The 17,688-nt window shown below is 38.5% G+C and overlaps 1 protein-coding gene across 8 annotated transcripts in view; it reads left to right on the top strand.

The window, feature by feature from the left end:
* Ctnna2 (catenin alpha 2) overlaps positions 1-17,688 on the top strand; it is a 1,083,974-nt gene that overhangs the window by 967,753 nt on the left and 98,533 nt on the right. For all 8 annotated transcript variants that reach the window (XM_028762290.1, XM_028762294.1, XM_028762295.1 and 5 more), the window contains 3 exons: positions 3,855-3,947; positions 4,939-5,095; positions 15,553-15,753. In XM_028762290.1, the coding sequence (XP_028618123.1) occupies positions 3,855-3,947; positions 4,939-5,095; positions 15,553-15,753 (451 nt within the window). The remainder of the gene's footprint in view (positions 1-3,854; positions 3,948-4,938; positions 5,096-15,552; positions 15,754-17,688) is intronic.

Genomic DNA, 17,688 nt, shown 5'->3' on the forward strand with positions numbered 1-17,688 from the left:
ATTTATTTGGGTCACAGTTCCAGGATATGTCTATTGTGGTAGGGAAGTTATGGTGGCATTCACTTAATGTAGCTGGTTACAGTGCAGCCACAGTAAGAACACAAAGAAGCCTGAGTGCTTGTGTTCAGCTAGCTTTCTCTATTCCAGTGGAAGGTGCAACCCCAGGGAACAATGCTGCCCATGTTTATGGTGAGTTTTCTCAGTTCAATTAAACTAATCCAGATATTGTCTCATCCGCACGTGTAGAGGCTGACCCAGTCTCAGTAATCCATCACAGATGGTTCTGGAGGCTTGTTTCCTAGGTGATACAAGATTCTGTCAAGTTGACAATCAACACTAACTCTCTCCATGCCTTTCCATGAGACACACCATCTGGTTCTTGTTTCTATCTCCCTTTTTCTTATAGCCATTCAGGAATCAGAGGTATTATTTCATTGACAGTGCTGATTTTTTTTTATGAGATGGAAGAAAATATTAACCCAAGCTTGGTTTCTAGAGTACTTTCATTTTTTTTATGTTGGTATCATGCAACATTCCTTAAAGGCTGTTTTTTAAAAAAAAATGTGACAATAACTCTGTCTCATATACCAAGGATGGATGATACAGCTGTCACATGTTGAATCCTGCTAAGTAAGGTCAAAATCTTCTGTTGTCTTGATAGCCTTCTTAGCTCAGTACAAAATGGGGAGCTCCCTTCACTAGCAGGACTTCTCTTTCTTTGATTTTGCCTGGATAGCTAACAAAAACCCATATCTTCTACCCGTGAAATGTCTTGGTGAGATTAGAGGTTCAGCAAGCACCCAAGATTCCTGGAATGCCTCTTCATGCTAATGAGGTATCTCAGTACCTTAGCCTTTGGCCAATGACCTTTGCCCACCCTCAATATTTCTACCTCTTTCGCTAAAACTATACAATTGTTGATTCACCCTGAATAAAGTTGATTTTTCTCCCTGAGGCTGATCCCAGAGTGTCTTCATCTCCATTGTCCTCATGGGCCTTCTGAAACCCTGCTCATCCACTTTATTCCCTTTGTCCTCATAGGTCAATGGCCATCAATGCCAGTGTGAAATGAAGAAAAAATCACATAAAACCATATCTCATGGCATAAAGTTTTATTCCACATCACTGTGAAGGAAATCAATTTAAAATTAGAAAACCAAACTTAAGTCAATAAATGTTTCCGAAAAGATCATCCATACTATTCTGATTTTCCTAGGGCTATCATAAGCAAGGAGGTCTGAATTTGGGGTTCACATCAAGAACTATAATGTAGGAAATGTTGTTTAATACTATAGAGTGAGTAGAAACGGATCAGAAGTTGTATGGGGGAAATTTTTTTAGCCAAATAGTGATAACTCTGTTTTCAGTACCTTAAATAGAAATCATATTCCAAATTATTGTATAAAGCCACTTGTACAAACTCATATTAACAGTTATCCTTTAGCAATTCAGTTAACACATATCAAAGACCTATATTGGGTACCGAATTAGTCAATTGGAATGTACAATGAATAAACATACAGAAAATGGTGACAATATGGTTTAACTTGTAAAGACTTGTACTGATCTTTATGAGACTAAGTTTGGTTTCTAGCACTCACTTGAAGGTGGTTAGCCTGTAACTGCAGATCCAGGGGAATCTGATACCTCTCGTTTCTGCAGGTACATACCCTCATGTGCACACATCCATACAGAGATGAACATACATACTCATAATTAAAAGTGAAATAAATCTTTGAAAAGATATACAAAAGTCACAAATGCTTACCAAATTGCAGTGTAGAAACAATTAAATATAGCCAAAAAACTGAAACCGAGATACCTCAGTATTAGTCTCCATGTTACTTTATAAGACTCCTCGAAGTAAGTCAATGATACTTACTTCGAGCAGCCCCCAAGTGAGACACCAAGACACAGATCAATGCAAAACAAGAGGTTGATTTTCTTGCACATTGGAGTCCCTCAAGCCAATTAGTCCCTCAAGGCAAGTGACTATAAGATGACCCTGAATAGCTATTACAAGTCATTTTTATACTTTTTAGGGATACAGGTTACATCATCAAGGTTACAGTTCAACCCTATTGGCTATGCATATTGACCTTTAAATCTCTTGGCTAGCAAGCATGGGCAGATCATGACAGGCATTTGACCTCTACCTGGGATGTTCCAGATGGTCAGGTAACTATTAGTCAGCACATTCTGTGGGTTTTCTGAGAATCTTTTTACTCAAGGATGTTCTTATGGATGGAGAATAAAACTTGGTCTAGCCTTAACCCCAGATGGGAGGGGGAAGCTGTAAGGAGGGTGTGGGACTGTAAAAAGCCCTTAGGGTTCCTCAACTTCTCAAAAACTTTGTGTCCACTGGCGTTAGTGTCCCTTAATGTGAGGCATCATACTTTTCTCAGATTTATCTCAAAAAGTAAGTATAATAGTGAAAGCCATCAGATGAATTTTAAATACAGGTTACAAGAAACTAGAAGATAATCTTCGTAACTCATTGGAGCTGTGATTTTGGCAGCTTTTATTTTATTGTAATAGACTGTATCTTTCGTCTTTCTTACTAATCTTCAAAAAGCAACTCTTACCATGATGGTGTATTGAAGTCACCTTTGAAAGTATTCTTCACCATAAATGCCTTCCCAGTTACTGATCAGGAAACATTCCTCTGCCTTCAAAGAAGTCATGTGGCTGCAGGGAGATTAGCCTTCTACTGCATTCTACATACCTTTCTGCAGGACACACCTCAGGTTTCCTTCCCCTTAGGAATTATGCAAATGTGTGGTTCATTTTAATTTCTTCAAGCATTAGAGCATCTGCCAGGTAGAGAGCAGAGACATTCTGAGTACAAAGTGCATGTGGCCCAGGGGTACCAGGACACTATCCCTCTGCTAGCACCTTGCTCTATTTATGCTGCACCAAGGCTTCACTGACCATGTCCTCCCTTTTAGCCTCTCTAATCCACAATTTCCTGTTTTCTTGACAGCAGCCTGGTCTGATGGGTCAGCTTTTTAATGGCAACGTTGTGTACTGTTGACCTTAGCCAATCAACCTCATCTAGTATTACTAATTCTCATTCCTTGATAATAAACAAATTAAATAAATAAATAAATAAATAAATAAATAAATAAAATGAGCTGCTTGTTCTGGGCAGTAGAATTTTGTTGTTGTTGTCGTTGTTGTTGTTTTGTTTTTAGTTGTTTTGGACTTTTCAATGTTTTTGAAAATTCAAGTATGTATGGTTTTATGGTAGAGTTGGACCATCTACTTTCTATGTATTCCATCAGTGCCTGGTGTGCCATACAGTCTTTCTTCACATCGGTCTTATCTGCTCATAAGTGCACTGCATTGGGTGACTGGCAGACTGGCAACTTTAGGCAAAGGTGGATTCCATTTGTAAAGAGCTCTAATTCAGCATATAATATATCTCTGAATTGCAAAACATCGAGTGTAGTATTTCCCTCACTGGAAAAAGTCAAGGGTGGATTCAGCCAAGATCACAGGAGTCTTTATTGGATGTCGACTCTTTGAGACTCAAGAGATCACTAGCAAAAGCTAGGGTAGGGGAAAGGAGAGAAATGACCCAAGTACTTCATTTAAATTCTATGTTCATATATGCTTGGGGATCGAAGCAGTAGTTAGTTATTAGCTGGCTGGTCTTCTGGTAGGCATGCCTAATTTCAAAAAGTAGTATCCAATGGTTTGGCACAGAGTAGTGGCCTTATTATTTGGTGATGGGATGTCAGAAGTGGATGATACCTTTCTGAAAAGTACAAGTTCATTCCCCCTAGTTCTTCAATTTTTTTTTTTTTTGCTTTCTTTCAGCTCAATTTTTCACTTTATCTTTTTCCACACAGGTTGCCAATTTGGCTTGTTCCATCTCCAACAATGAGGAAGGGGTGAAATTAGTCAGGATGGCAGCCACCCAGATTGACAGCCTGTGTCCCCAGGTAAGTGCCCTTTATTTGGCTTCCAAAGTCACTTGATATTTTGACAGTCAGGTTCCTCTATACACAAACCCTCTCTCTTATTCTCTTTCTCATATTTTCTCTCTCTTATTCTCCTTTTTAGTCTCTCTCTCACTCACTCTTGCTCGCTCGCTCTGGAGTTTTGGGGGTATGCACCTGCATGTAGGTATGTGTGCACATGCATGTAGACGCCAAAGAGAGATTCACTTCTATTAGTCTCTATATTATTATTATATGTTTTTAATCAAGTGTGTCTCTCAGTAGATCTGAAGATCATAGATTTTGATCGGCTTGCTGATCACTGTGCTTCAGAGATACCTTTCCTCTGCTCCTTGTCAGGCCAGGTCATTGGTGTCTACTGCCACTCCTGGTCTTTTACATGTGTTCTACGTATCCAAACTTAGTCCCTTGTCAACGTCATTTTACCCACTGTGCCATCTTTGGCAACCTCTTCTAGAGCCATCATTTCCCAATTGGAACATGTGTAACTGTCAATCCTGAAGCATTTCAAGTTTTATCTTTCTCAAAAAGGAAATCCCAGCCACTCGGTGGACTCAGGCAATTATCCTCATTTCTACTCATATTGACTTCATTCTGTTTGTTTGGGGTTGTGGTTTAAATGTTCCAAATCTATTTACCTTATCTCAACAAGTAAATTATGAGCTTGCACATGCAGAAAGCAAGGGATAGATTTCTTGCAACATCTGTGCTAAAAAAAACTTAGACTTGTCCAGCAAATACTTTTTGAAACCTGAGGCTAATTACTATCTTTCCAAAAGAAGCAGCAAAACATAATGGTGGCTAATAGCTTCCTTTATCTCTTCTGTTTTTAATTGTGCTGGATTCTGACAAATCATTTATCTGCAGTTATCTGCAGTAACTTCAAAGTCTGGGGTTCCAATGTGTGCTTTGACCTGTTTCTCTCCCTTCTGCAGAATGTGAACACCCTGTCCTTGTGTTCTCTACCCAACAGGTCATCAATGCTGCCCTCACACTAGCTGCTCGACCACAGAGTAAAGTTGCTCAGGACAACATGGATGTCTTCAAAGACCAGTGGGAAAAGCAGGTCCGAGTGCTCACTGAGGCTGTAGATGACATCACTTCAGTGGATGACTTTCTCTCTGTCTCAGGTAATCATCTACAGGCCCCTTACCAGAGAGCCAGAGGAAGCTAACAAGATAAGAAAAATCTCAGCAGTGGTCTGGGTCTGTGATTCTCTTTGGCCTTTGAGTTCTCTATCATTCCAGAAAATGTGATTAGAACACTTCTTGAAAAAAAAATCTTATCTCAAGATACCTGCCAAAACCCTACAACTTTCTGATAAGCTGAGAACCTGAACAGATTGTACAAAGAGGCTTAGAGTCCATTTTACATTTTGCATTTTTTAAAAAGGATGGATTTTCAGCTTACTTAAATTACCCAGGGGCTTGAGATTGGTTAAATAACTTGACTTATACCTTAAAATAGATAATCACTTATTTTGGTATGTCTATATGAAGAAATTCTAATTGTCTATATAATACAATCTGGAATGACATGGGAAGAGAGCTTCAGTGAGGAGTTGATTATCTTAGGTTGTCCTGTGTGCAACTCTATAGGAAATTGTCTTAAATTAATTGGTGTGGGAATGTAGATAGGCCATTGTGGGTTGCACCATGACAACGCCAGCACCTCCACAGTAGTGAGCTCAGGTGTAGGCCTGGGGGATTAAAGGAAGACACAGACTCGGGTCATTCCTTAAGAGAGAATGCTAAACCTATTACTGAGCAGGTTCAATTTATACACCAAACCGGGGAGGGAAAAACACAAATAAGAACTCAACTGGGGGGCAATGGTTTGTATAGTGGAAACTCCCTGCCTGGGGCATCACATCTTCAACAGGATGTTTTGTTCTTAGAAAAACTGCAGAATGTGACTTGGCAGACAGCAGCGCACAGAAAGTCTCAGCCAGGGCATGGCAGCCCTTCAATGTCCTATAGTACCATTAATCATGTATTGTATGAGTGGAAAACTTGATCTGGGCAACCAAGACCACAGGTGTTCATCCATTGCCCTCTGCCTTTGATTGTTGACTCTGACTAGTCTAACGCATTCCTGCCCAGACTACCTCACAATGATAAACTATATCTTGGAGCTATAATCTGAATTTTTTTCTCCCTAAGTTGCTTTTGTAAGGGTCTCTTATCATAGCAACAGAAATAAAACTAAAACAGTAGTGTTTTCAAGGGAAAATTGGTGAGTCAGGTAGAATTATTAGCCTCATAATGAACTCAGTAGAGCACACAGCTTCAGATACATACCTCTGAAGATTCCTAAAGAACGAAGCAAAAGAACACAGTGGTACTCACCACTGTATTTGCAACTTTCTTCTCTTTGAACATTACCAGGCTGTAGGAGGCTAAAAATGCCAATGACTGTGAAGTCATTCTTAGTTTCAATGTACTTCATCAGTGCCACTTCAAGATTTGACTAACTGCCAGCACATGGGCATTTTTCCAAAGAGCTTTTTGACAAAACATGTTTAGCCCAGTTCACCTGGATGGGTCTCAGTGGGAAGGGGGTCAATGGGAAACATCCTCAATTATAAATCATTGAAACAACCAAGAAACAAGTTCTAATTGAACAGGTGGTGGGTCATCCCATAGGTGAGTGGCACAAACACCCAGCAAGTCACTCAGCACTTGCCACAACCTGACCTCCTCTACAGGTAGGAGAGGGGATGACTGAGTCCTGAGTGGAGCGATTCTCTCACTGCAGATGAGAGTCAGGCCAACAGAACCCATGACTTGAGCTGTGGAGATTATTCTGGCAGAAGCTGCTGCATTGGGGTATTCCCCCTGTCCCCTGCAGACTTTCTGCTTCATGGAGAAACAGCAAATTCCCACTGTAGGCTGTGTTAAAGATTTGTCTGAGAGCAGCACAGTCAAATCTATAGATCTAATGGATAATCAAAAGACCAAGTTTTCAATGATGGAGAACAAGACTAGGAAGATGGGAGAAACAAGCTAGCACAGGAAATTGTCTTAAGTGAGTCTGTGTCTTCCTTTAATCCCCCTTCTGTAGTTTGTCTGGATCTCTCCTGTTTTCTTTAGCTCTTACCAAAATGCTATATAAAGTAAGTATAAGTATTTGTGAGTGTTACTCTGAGAGAAGTCAGTCATTGAAGGCATAGACAATTCTGAAAAGACGGCAGTAAAATTCAGACTGACTTCTTTTCTGGAAATACACAGTGTTCTCAGTAAATCAGGGAAGAATAATAGAAATTTCTTTCTTTTTTGTATACTTGCCTGCTTCGGACTCAGCTCCTTTCTCTAGCTCTAGAATCTTTATTCAAGCTTCAAATCGCTCACCTTCTTCATATGCCTGTCTAGGTTTTCATTCCTTAGGTGTTTGGCTTTTGATGGTATTTGAAATTATTTGTTCATTAAATAATCCCTTCTAGGGATTGACTGATAGAAGAACTCAAATATGTTGCCAACCCGAGAGCTTTTGCTTGCTGACTGTTAAGCCTAAACTTTGAAGATGCCATACCCATATATTTCTCATCTAAGAGGGACTTGTTGACAGTTAGAGAGTTATATGTTAGAAAACGGAAGAATAGCCAGCCACTAAGGTACTTTCTAGTTCTAGGGTTTTTTTTGGTTTGGGTTTTGTATTTGTTTTTTGTTTGTTTGTTTGTTTTTCTTTTCTTTTTCCAGAATGATTCTCAACAAAAAAAAACAGAAGGCTCCCTGCCTCTCAGACTCACTCAGCTCAGATACTCCAATTTGGACACTCCCCTGGAAAACTTTCTCTGCACTGCCTACAGAGCAGTAGAAAGTATTCATCATTTTAGAACGAAAGGAATCATTTTAGAACTAAAAAGTTCTTCTAACTTATCATTTTCTTTAAATGTATGTCCTAAAGTTTCGAGGGGTGAGAGAAGCAGCGGGTGGGGGGTGGGGTGGGGGTGGGGGTTGTCTTATCTTAGCCTTTGTGAATAGCACCAAGCATTCCTTAATTTTCTTCCCTGGAGGCCTGCCTCTTTGTCACCTTTCTTCCTGCCATTTCTTTGTGCATCTCATTATTACCTTGAACAAGAAAAGGCTTTGGCTCCTGCTGATAACACTGTGTGGTCCAACCCTAGTGGTACAAATGCTGCTGCATGCTACGACAGGAAAATGAACAGGCACTGTCAGGGAGCCAGGTTGGCAGAGCCTGCTGGAACATGCCTGTGAAGTAGACAATCAGGCAGCAGGCACCTTTCTGCAGACAGGGCTTGACAGATACATTCTACTCTCTCTTTGCATGCTGGTAGGCTGTGAACACAGCCAGATAGTTGGGGAACCTACGTCTCAACTCTTCTCTGTGTTGGAGTCAAACATTTGCATTGGCAAATTGCAAGTCTGGCCCAGGAGATATTTAGGAATTATATTAATGTCATTTTGTGAATCAGTTTCTTTTTAAGCAAGTATTCTGGCAGGAAATTTTCTATAAAAAGAAATATACATACTTGCATACACAGTCACATTCACACCACAAGCATACATTTACACACACGCATTAAACATACATACACTCATACATATCATACATACCTTCATGCATTACACAAACACATGTATACGCATGTACATATACATGCATGCATACATATACCTTCATTTAGAGTGAATATTGTTTTTTCCTTTCAATTCTGTGCTAACTGAACACCTGAGTGCATAATTTGTTCAAACAAAACACAAGTTTCAGTAGCAAAGATGCTGGAGATTAACTTCACAAAAGCAAAAGAAATGTTCTGTCCTGGTCTAGGCTCATAAAAATGCAAAAAGGCTGTATTAGAACATTCCAACCTTTCTCACCAGGCAAAAGTACCATTTTTAATAGTTCCCTAGAATAAGTGCCTTGGCATTAACTGTGCGACAGTTTAATTCTTAGGTTTGGCTTGAAAAATTGTAGAGAGCTAAGATCTGTAAAAAGCTATTAATCCACTAATGTCTATGGCTTTTATTTTGTTTCCTTTCTTTCATCGTCCTCCTAAAAACCAAACCAAACAAACAAACAAAGCTCTAGGATATAAAAAAAAATTTTTTTTAAATATTCACGCTGTAACTGGTTTTGAATAAGAACTTCATCTTTGTAGTTTATAACTTTTTTTGATTATCACTCACTTGATTTTATTAACAAAATTACAATGTTTCTAATGGATTGAAGGTTGAAACACTTCAAGAGAGTTTGTGGTACAATTTGCTGTAAAATGCAAACACATGTTTCTTGGTGTTCTCAAGCTGTGCTTGATAATTAGTGCAGCAGCCATGGCACATGACAGTTTCTCCTCACTAAGCTACCTGCAGAGGACACATGCCTTGATAACTCTTTTTCATCCCTGTTCTTTTCTATCCAGAACACCATTTCTCAGCTTCTTTCAGTAGTTGTTTCTCTTCAAAATATTTTAGAATAAAAGTGCATGAACTGATTCCTTGCTTAGACATGTCAATCTAGCCACTTTCTTTAAGTGCCTGCTATATGCACAGTCTTAGCAGAAATTGAAAGTGGAATCACATTTGACTTCTGTGATTTAAAGAATTCACCACTCTTCTTGATGTTTCCAAACACACTGGCCTCTGTTGTAAGGATGCAGACAGTAGATAGGGAAGTTATCATAAGGGATCCAAGAATCTATGAACACACCAAGTAGTGTCTTTTGACCAAAACGGTCATGTCTACATGGGCAGATGCAGCTTCTTTATGAACTAATTGCTGTCATTAGCAAAATACAAATACAATTTAAGGTAGCCTGAATATCACTGACTTTGGTACACATATGTTACCAATTAGAATAACTGCTATTAAGAGAGAGGTCTGGGTAATTTTTAAATACTATGAATTTCTATCTGAAGGAAGATTGAGAATTGCTGAACAAACTATCTCAAAATTAAAAAACAAAAACAAAACAAAAAAACCCCATTACTTTAGGCAGGTGGCACATACCTCCAGATTTAGTACACAGTAGTCAGAGGTAGATGTATCTCTGTGAGTTTGAGGCCAGCCTGGTCTACATAGTGAATTTCAGGACAGCTTGAGCTACATAGAGAGATTCTGTCCCAAACCAAACCAAACCAAACCAAACCAAACCAAACCAAACCAAACCAAACCATATTTGAAAATCAATTTATTTAGTAAATTAGAAACTAGGTAGAATAAACTAATATACCAATATTAATAACTATCTAATAAATGACCTGATTTGGCTGATCAAAAGCATTTTTGTCATAACAGATTTTTTTAACTGAGCATTTTCCCTTCAAATCGCCAAAGCTTTATTTATAACAGCATCTTTTATTCTCCCATTCATTTTTGGATTTAGTTACATTAGTTGCAGGATTCTAGTTTGAAACATCATTGAGATTGTTGTTTTTAAAGCCTTTGATACCAATATAATTTATTGGTTCATAAATGGACTTTTTAGATTTTTATAAAAGTGTTAGTTGCAGAGAGAATAACAGCATAATTATCAGCCTTCTCTGCATTGTAGTCTGTGGCAAAACATTACCTTTTCCAATTGCACAGAAAAGCAACAGCTACCCTGTTCTTACAGTGTTGTGTCAGGTCCAGAAGGATGTAAACGTGAACACATGTTTTACACAGTATCCAGTTGCTCCCTTTCAGGTGCCAGGAAAGTGTGTGATTATTTCAGTGAATCCATCCCTGTAGGAAAGGAGGCTACTGACAGTCAGCTTTCCTTATTTAAAATACCCTAAAAAGGTTCTTTTGAATAAGCCTTTTTCTAAGGTGTCTGCTCAGGTGAGTTCACAGTAGAAGATCAGGATCCCAGGGAAGGATAGTTATGGGGAGTTCCTAAACAAAAATAAAATCTTCCTTCACCAACATTTTTACTACTTTGGCTGTTTCACTAAGGTAAATATCAGCATAAAAAAAAAGTTTGCCTTTTGTAAGTTTAAGAAAACTCACTACTAGCCAGCCTTTATAGATACCTTTATCGTTTTTCCACTCTAATGTATAGCTGAAAGTAAACAGGAAAGGAATGTAGAAATCAGAAACGCAGGGTAGACAGGATGCGTTAGCAGGAAATGACACTTGCTGCACAAGCCTGATGACCTGAATTCGAGCCCATGTAAAGGGAGGAGAGCGCTGAGTCTGTGGAGTTATCATCTGACCTCCACACACATGCTGTGCCTTGATTTCCCTCCCAGATGTAACAACAATAATAAGCTTAATAAACTCAAAAAAAACCCAGAATTATCTGAATAGAGCAATACAATATGAGATGAAATTAATGTTTTGTGAATAGCAGATTAGTCCCCTAAAAGAGCATGCACCTGCCTCCACATGCTTGTTTTTACTAAAATTACTGTTTATTAATTTTTTATGCAATATATTTTGTGAATGCTCTTCTTCTCCCCTCTAACACTCTTACCATCCTCCCACTGAACTTCATGTTCTTCCTCTCTCCCTCACAACCCCCTGAAACAGAAAAGTCGAAAGGCACATAAGACAAAAAGTGACCAAAACAAAATGAAAAAACAAACAAACAAACAGAAAAACAAAACCAACCAAACAAAACGTTCCCTTCTTTACACACATGAAAACTGGAGTCCATTGGGTAGTAGCCAAGTGTTCCCAGTCATGAGGCCTGCTCTGGAATGTGGTTCATATACCCAGTGACACTCCATTTGAGTAAGCTGATTTTTTTTCCAGAATGTATCAATAGCAAATACTTCCTTGGTTGCTGTGGACTCTGAGTTCAATTTCCCCTTTACAGTGTGAGATCTTGTCTGAATTGAACTTGGACAGGTCTTATGAGGACTACTGCCACAGGCTCTGTGTGTTCATGTGTGCTGAGTCCTTGGTTTAAAGAGAGAAAGAAAGAAATCTCCATCAGAGCTTGGGATTTACTGGTTACTCATTTCAATTCTCTTCCTCTAGGAACCTGGAAATGAGAAGTAGCCATAGAAACTTTGTAAATAGCTAATAATCCAAACCTCCTCATAGTCATTGAATTTGGTTGCTATAATTTAAAAGGTTAGCAAATTACCTAAGACAATGATAAGCAGGCTAGTTCTGTTGAAAGCATGTGCTCGTGTTTGGGTATTTTGTGTTCATCTTAGTCTGTTCAGTGCTGGCACAGAATTAGAAATTGGACTTCTTATTAACAACAACCACCTGTTTTTCACAGTATAGGAGGCTAGAAAGTCCAAGATGAACATGCTTGTGAGAGACGCCCCCTCATAGACAACTAAACTCACTGCATTCTCATGCTGTATGAGGAGAGAGGGGGGATTTCTCTAGCATATCTGTTAGAAGAGCACTAATTCCCTCACAGAAGCTAAACCTGCAGCACTGGGTCACCTCCTCAAGTTTTTATTTCTTAATGTTGGATCTCAGATAATGCGATAACTTCATTCAAGCTTAAATACACAGGCCTAGAATCAGAGCTCTTAAGACACTAAGGTAGGAAAGTCCTGAGTTCAAGATTTGCAATGGCCACAGAGTAAGCTCACTACTATCATGAAGAACTCAGTGGAACTTTTTCTCAAAATAAAAAAGTAAAATACACTAATAGACAAAAAAAAAAAAAACAAAACTAAAACTAAGAATTAAGGTAACGAGCATCCATTGACCACTTGATAATGACCTAGGTTTAACCTTTAGTGCCACAAATAAATAAATAAAAATAAAAACAATAAAATATCCTTACTATATTACATATCTGCTTTCTACTTCTATTTAACTACTTACTTATGTATTTAACCATTCACTTAACTATTTTGTTCATCCATCTATCTATCTATCTATCTATCTATCCATCTATCATTCAATCAATCTATCATCTAGCAAGCCATCCCCCTATCTATCATCTATCTATCTATCTATCCATCCATCCATTTATCCATCTATGTATCTATCATCTGTTTGAGTCCATGTGCCAACGTAAATTTGTGGATGTCAGAGCACAACTTATAGGAGTTAGCTCTCTCCTTTCACCATCTGGGTTTCTGGCATAGTACTCAGGTCATGAGGCTTGATGCAAAGTGGTTTAACATGGCTGGGGCCTCTCACTAACCCTCCTTAATGTTAAATGTAACTTAGAGCATAACAATAATGAACATGATTAAATTTATACTTAAGATTTCAATTTACGCATTTGAGGCATGAGTATTCTGTCACTATAGTTACAGTTCTCTCTCTCTCTCTCTCTCTCTCTCTCTCTCTCTCTCTCTTTCTCTCTATCTGTGTGTGTGTGTGTGTGTGTGTCTGTCTGTCTGTCTGTGTGTCTGTGTCTAATTTTGAGCTTAAAGTTATAGTTATTTTTATTTTTCTTTACAGTACTAAATTTTGAGTATTTTCTTAGAATTGTAATTTTAAAAAATACTCAAAAGACTTAATTATACTATAACATTGGGCAGGGAAGTGAGATAGGACCTATTTGCTCCACTGTGAGAATGTGTGTTTCTCTATAGAGGCAGCTCCACTTCTGTTTGCTTGTCTCTTACTGTGTGGTCCTTAACAGGGGAATAGTGCTTGCCTTGACTGTAATCTGAGGTAATACTAAAGACTAGATTGTATATAATTCAAGGGAACTCTATGATCTTTCCTCCTGAATCCATTTTCTCTGTGACTGTATCTTCCATCTGATCTGTCATTTAAACAGTTCCTCAGTAAGAAGATGGACAACTATTCATTCATGCATCTAAAACTTCAATTCTTTTAAGGGAGAAATAGTATTTCCAGGTCAGATTGACTTTTTATTGGCTATCATGACTCCCCACACTCATTTATTTTTATTTCATATGGACATATATGTCTGAGTACATACGAGTGGACCATGAGTATGTGGGTGACTGCAAAGGCCAGAAGAGAATGTTGTATTCCCTGGAATTGGAATTATTGATGGTTGTAAGGCAGTTAAAATGGGTGCTTTGAACTGAACCAGGGTTCGTTCACTTCAAGATCAGCAAATAATCTTTTTTGGTTTTGGATATTTTATTTATTTACATTTCAGATGTCATCCCCTTTCCCCATCCCCCCCCCCCAGAAAATCCCTATCACATCCCCCTCCTGTTTTTTTTTTTGTTTTTTGTTTTGTTTTGCTTTTATACCATTTTAATTACATGTATGTATTAAGGTCAGTTATAAGTTGAGTGTCTAGCAATACAATAGATGTGAATAGTTAAGGAACAAGCAAGACAATAAACACACATAGTCAAAGAACAAGCAAAGCATTAAACACAATTCTGTGAACACTCCCGTGATCACTGTTTTTAAGGGCTTATCAGGATGACCAAAATATCTGAGCCAACTTCCCTGTCCTAGCCCAAAATCATTTTCATGTCTGAAGCCTATTTCCTTGTTCTAGCCTAAAATTTAGATTCTTCTTTTCTTTCTTATATTTTAGATTTAAAAATAACTAAATTAAAATTACTTCTTTGTTCTAGCCTAATGTCAGATTCCTTCCTGATGCCTACTTCTTTGTCCTAGGCCAATGTCATATTCCTGCCAAGCCATGTTGGCAGCCAAAGTACATGGCCTGAACCTGAAAATGGACACCCCAGTCAGAGTTATTAAATTAACAGGCTGGCAAGCCAAGGACGGGTAAGATTCTGCAGAGTCTTACCAGCTTAAGACATAAATGCATTGCTTTTGATAATGCATACTCCATAATGGGTAAGGAAGGCATTCTAGTCAGAATGACCTAAGACAGGCTAATTCTTGTTAATGAAATAAAAAAATGGAAGAGAGATGGATAGCAAACACTCTTAACTGGTGAATCTTCTCTCCAATCCCTGTCATCCCAACTCTCGAAAGACCCCTGCCCCTAGCAGTAAGACTCAAAACAAGGAATTACTTTAAGTAGGTCTCAAGCTGTGGTATTGCCTCAAACATCCCTATTAGCATCCTTTGAGAATATCTATGAAACTCCCTTTTCCAGGTCTCATCTCAAAGCTCTCCTTGTTGACTTTCTATTGCTATGGTAAAACACTGAATAAAACCATTTTAAGGAGGTGAGGATTTCTTTTACTTACAAATCTCAATCCTAGTCCATCCTTATGGAGGAAGTCAGAGCAGAAGTTCAAAATAGGAACCTAGAGGCAAGATCTCAAGCATGATTCATGAAGCAAACTGCACGCTGCATGTGTGCTTGCTTACCATGTCTACTCAGTTCTATAACCCATGACTAATTATACAACCCAGGGGTTGCACTGCTCAAGGTGAACTGGGCCCTTCTCACATCAACCTTCAGTCATGAAAATGCTCTAAAAATGTACACACAGGTCAATTCAATGGAAGCCATTCCTCCTCTCCTGAAACTCCCTCTACCCACATGTATTAAGTAGCCAGAACAGCCACTGAGTCAGATACTTTCAAAGTTTCACTCAAACATCTGTGTGATAAACCCTTTTGCTGGTACTCAGAATTCACAACTCTATTGCAATTGTAAGTGATACCACTTAAATACAGGTTCATGTTATTGGTTATACAATTCACTTTGTAAACAGAGGACTCATAGGAACTGTTGAAATGCTTTTAGACTGGTTGTTAGCAGTACAAGGTCATATAAATGTGTGTGTGTGTGTCCTCTTGACAGAAAATCATATCTTGGAGGATGTGAACAAATGTGTGATTGCCCTGCAAGAGGGAGATGTGGACACACTGGATCGCACAGCTGGGGCCATACGGGGCCGGGCAGCCCGAGTCATTCACATCATCAATGCAGAGATGGAGAACTATGAAGCTGGGGTCTACACAGAGAAAGTGCTGGAAGCCACAAAGTTGCTTTCAGAAACAGGTAAATATGGATGTTACATCTGCCCCAAATATCAGTGCTATGATTGATTTCTGTATCTGAACACAGCAGTTATCTTCTACCATCCTTGATTCCTCTAATTTGTATGTATCATGGGACATGTGGAAAATGTGCATGTTCTTGTCTCTTGAGTTTAGATTTGAATAACAGGAAAAAAATGTATTGCTTGCCATGAATATGTATTATTTTGTCATTTTCAAGCATACTATTGTTTGATTCTCACAGGGATTTTAGGAAATAGGCAATAAAATATTGGGGTTTTTTTTCATATTACAGATGAGAGAGTATATGTGTGAACCTGCCAAGAGACAGGAATATGGTTTCAAAGCTACATAGAAGTTTGGATCTTACTGGGGATTGGTTTAAGTGTGAAGCTCTAAAGCATAGTTTTATCAATTCCTTCAGAGAATTGAATCCAGAAGATGCTAGAATAACCATTGGGGAGCCTAGAATTTCTAGAAGAATAGATGTGAGATACTCAGAGAAACCTGGCAGCTAAAGGGTTTGAGTATCCTCATTTGACTCATGTTCTGTCCACTGGGGCTCAAGTAAGGTGCTTTGTGCAGCTGAGTCCTAGAAAGATGACTGGTAATGACAGATGATTAAGAACATATATGGCATGAATGAGGTGGTAGGTTAGTTAATCTTTGTTGATGGAATCTCTCTCTAGGGGGTTATGATCATTCCCTCATCTCTCATATAAGTTGATATTTTTCTTTTTTATATTTTTAATTAATTAATTATTTTTAAATGTTAATCAAAGGCTTTATAAATTTGGTAATGCTCAATAACAAGATGCTCATACAATCATAAGTGTAACCCAATACCCAACCTAGATATACCAACTACCTTTGACTGGCAGAGACACACGAACATTTGCCTCCATGTTCCTCTCTCTCTCTCTCTCTCTCTCTCTCTCTCTCTCTCTCTCTCTCTCTCTCTTTCTCTCTTTCTCTCTCTCTCTTTCTCTCTCTCCTCTTAGTTCCTCCTCTCTTCTCCTCCTCCTCTCCTTCCTCCTCCCACCTTAGCTCCTCCTACATATCACCCTTCCTGTTAAAATAAGAAAAAATAACTTTTCTCTCAAAATACAATTAGAGCATAACTATACCAATTTGTATCAGTAAGGTACAAGATAGACCTAATACCCAGTCCGTCATCTTGTTGACTAAACAAAATGATCTCTGTCATCTCTCCTAACTAAAAGACTTAGGTAACCACACAAGTGTCTTTCCCTTCCAACCACAATGACAGCCATGCCGAGGAGTTTGAATGGATTTTGGAGGCAATCAGACATTTAAAAATAGATATTTTTAAAGGGTTACACAGTACTGTGGTCCAAAGTAGTACATGACAATACATGTCAGTAGAAGTGTGTGTGTCTTGTTTGGAAAAAAAAAAAAACATTTACAAAGACTTTGTTAGCCTGGAAGCATCAAGGAAAAGTGGGGGAAAAGCACAAAACTCCAAAGTATAAGTCTTGTCCATTTCAAATATGAGAAGAAATAGAAGAGGGTAACGCATATGGAGATTGCTCTTGTGAGCCTAATATACTTAAAATAAAAAATAGCAAAAATCATAGTCATATCTATACTTTAATTGGCTCTGAGATAGCATTACTTTCATTCAAACAGACCTCTCTGGCACACAATAGTGCAATACAAAGCAAGCTGGATATATGGTGTTTCTCACTTAACTTAAAGAATGTAGAAACAGGGGCACAAGAGATATTTCAGCAATTGATAGCATTTGATGCTCTTCTAGAGGACCCAAGTTTGGTTGTCAGCATCTAGGTTCATTGTTCATTCACAACACTTGTAACTATAGTTTAAGATGTTCTGACAACCTCTTCTGGACCCTACAATCACCATTTCTCTCTCTCTCTCTCTCTCTCTCTCTCTCTCTCTCTCTCTCTCTCTC

The sequence above is a fragment of the Grammomys surdaster genome, unplaced genomic scaffold (genome assembly GCF_004785775.1).
Source record: "Grammomys surdaster isolate TR1022 unplaced genomic scaffold, NIH_TR_1.0 133, whole genome shotgun sequence".
NCBI lineage: Eukaryota > Metazoa > Chordata > Mammalia > Rodentia > Muridae > Grammomys > Grammomys surdaster.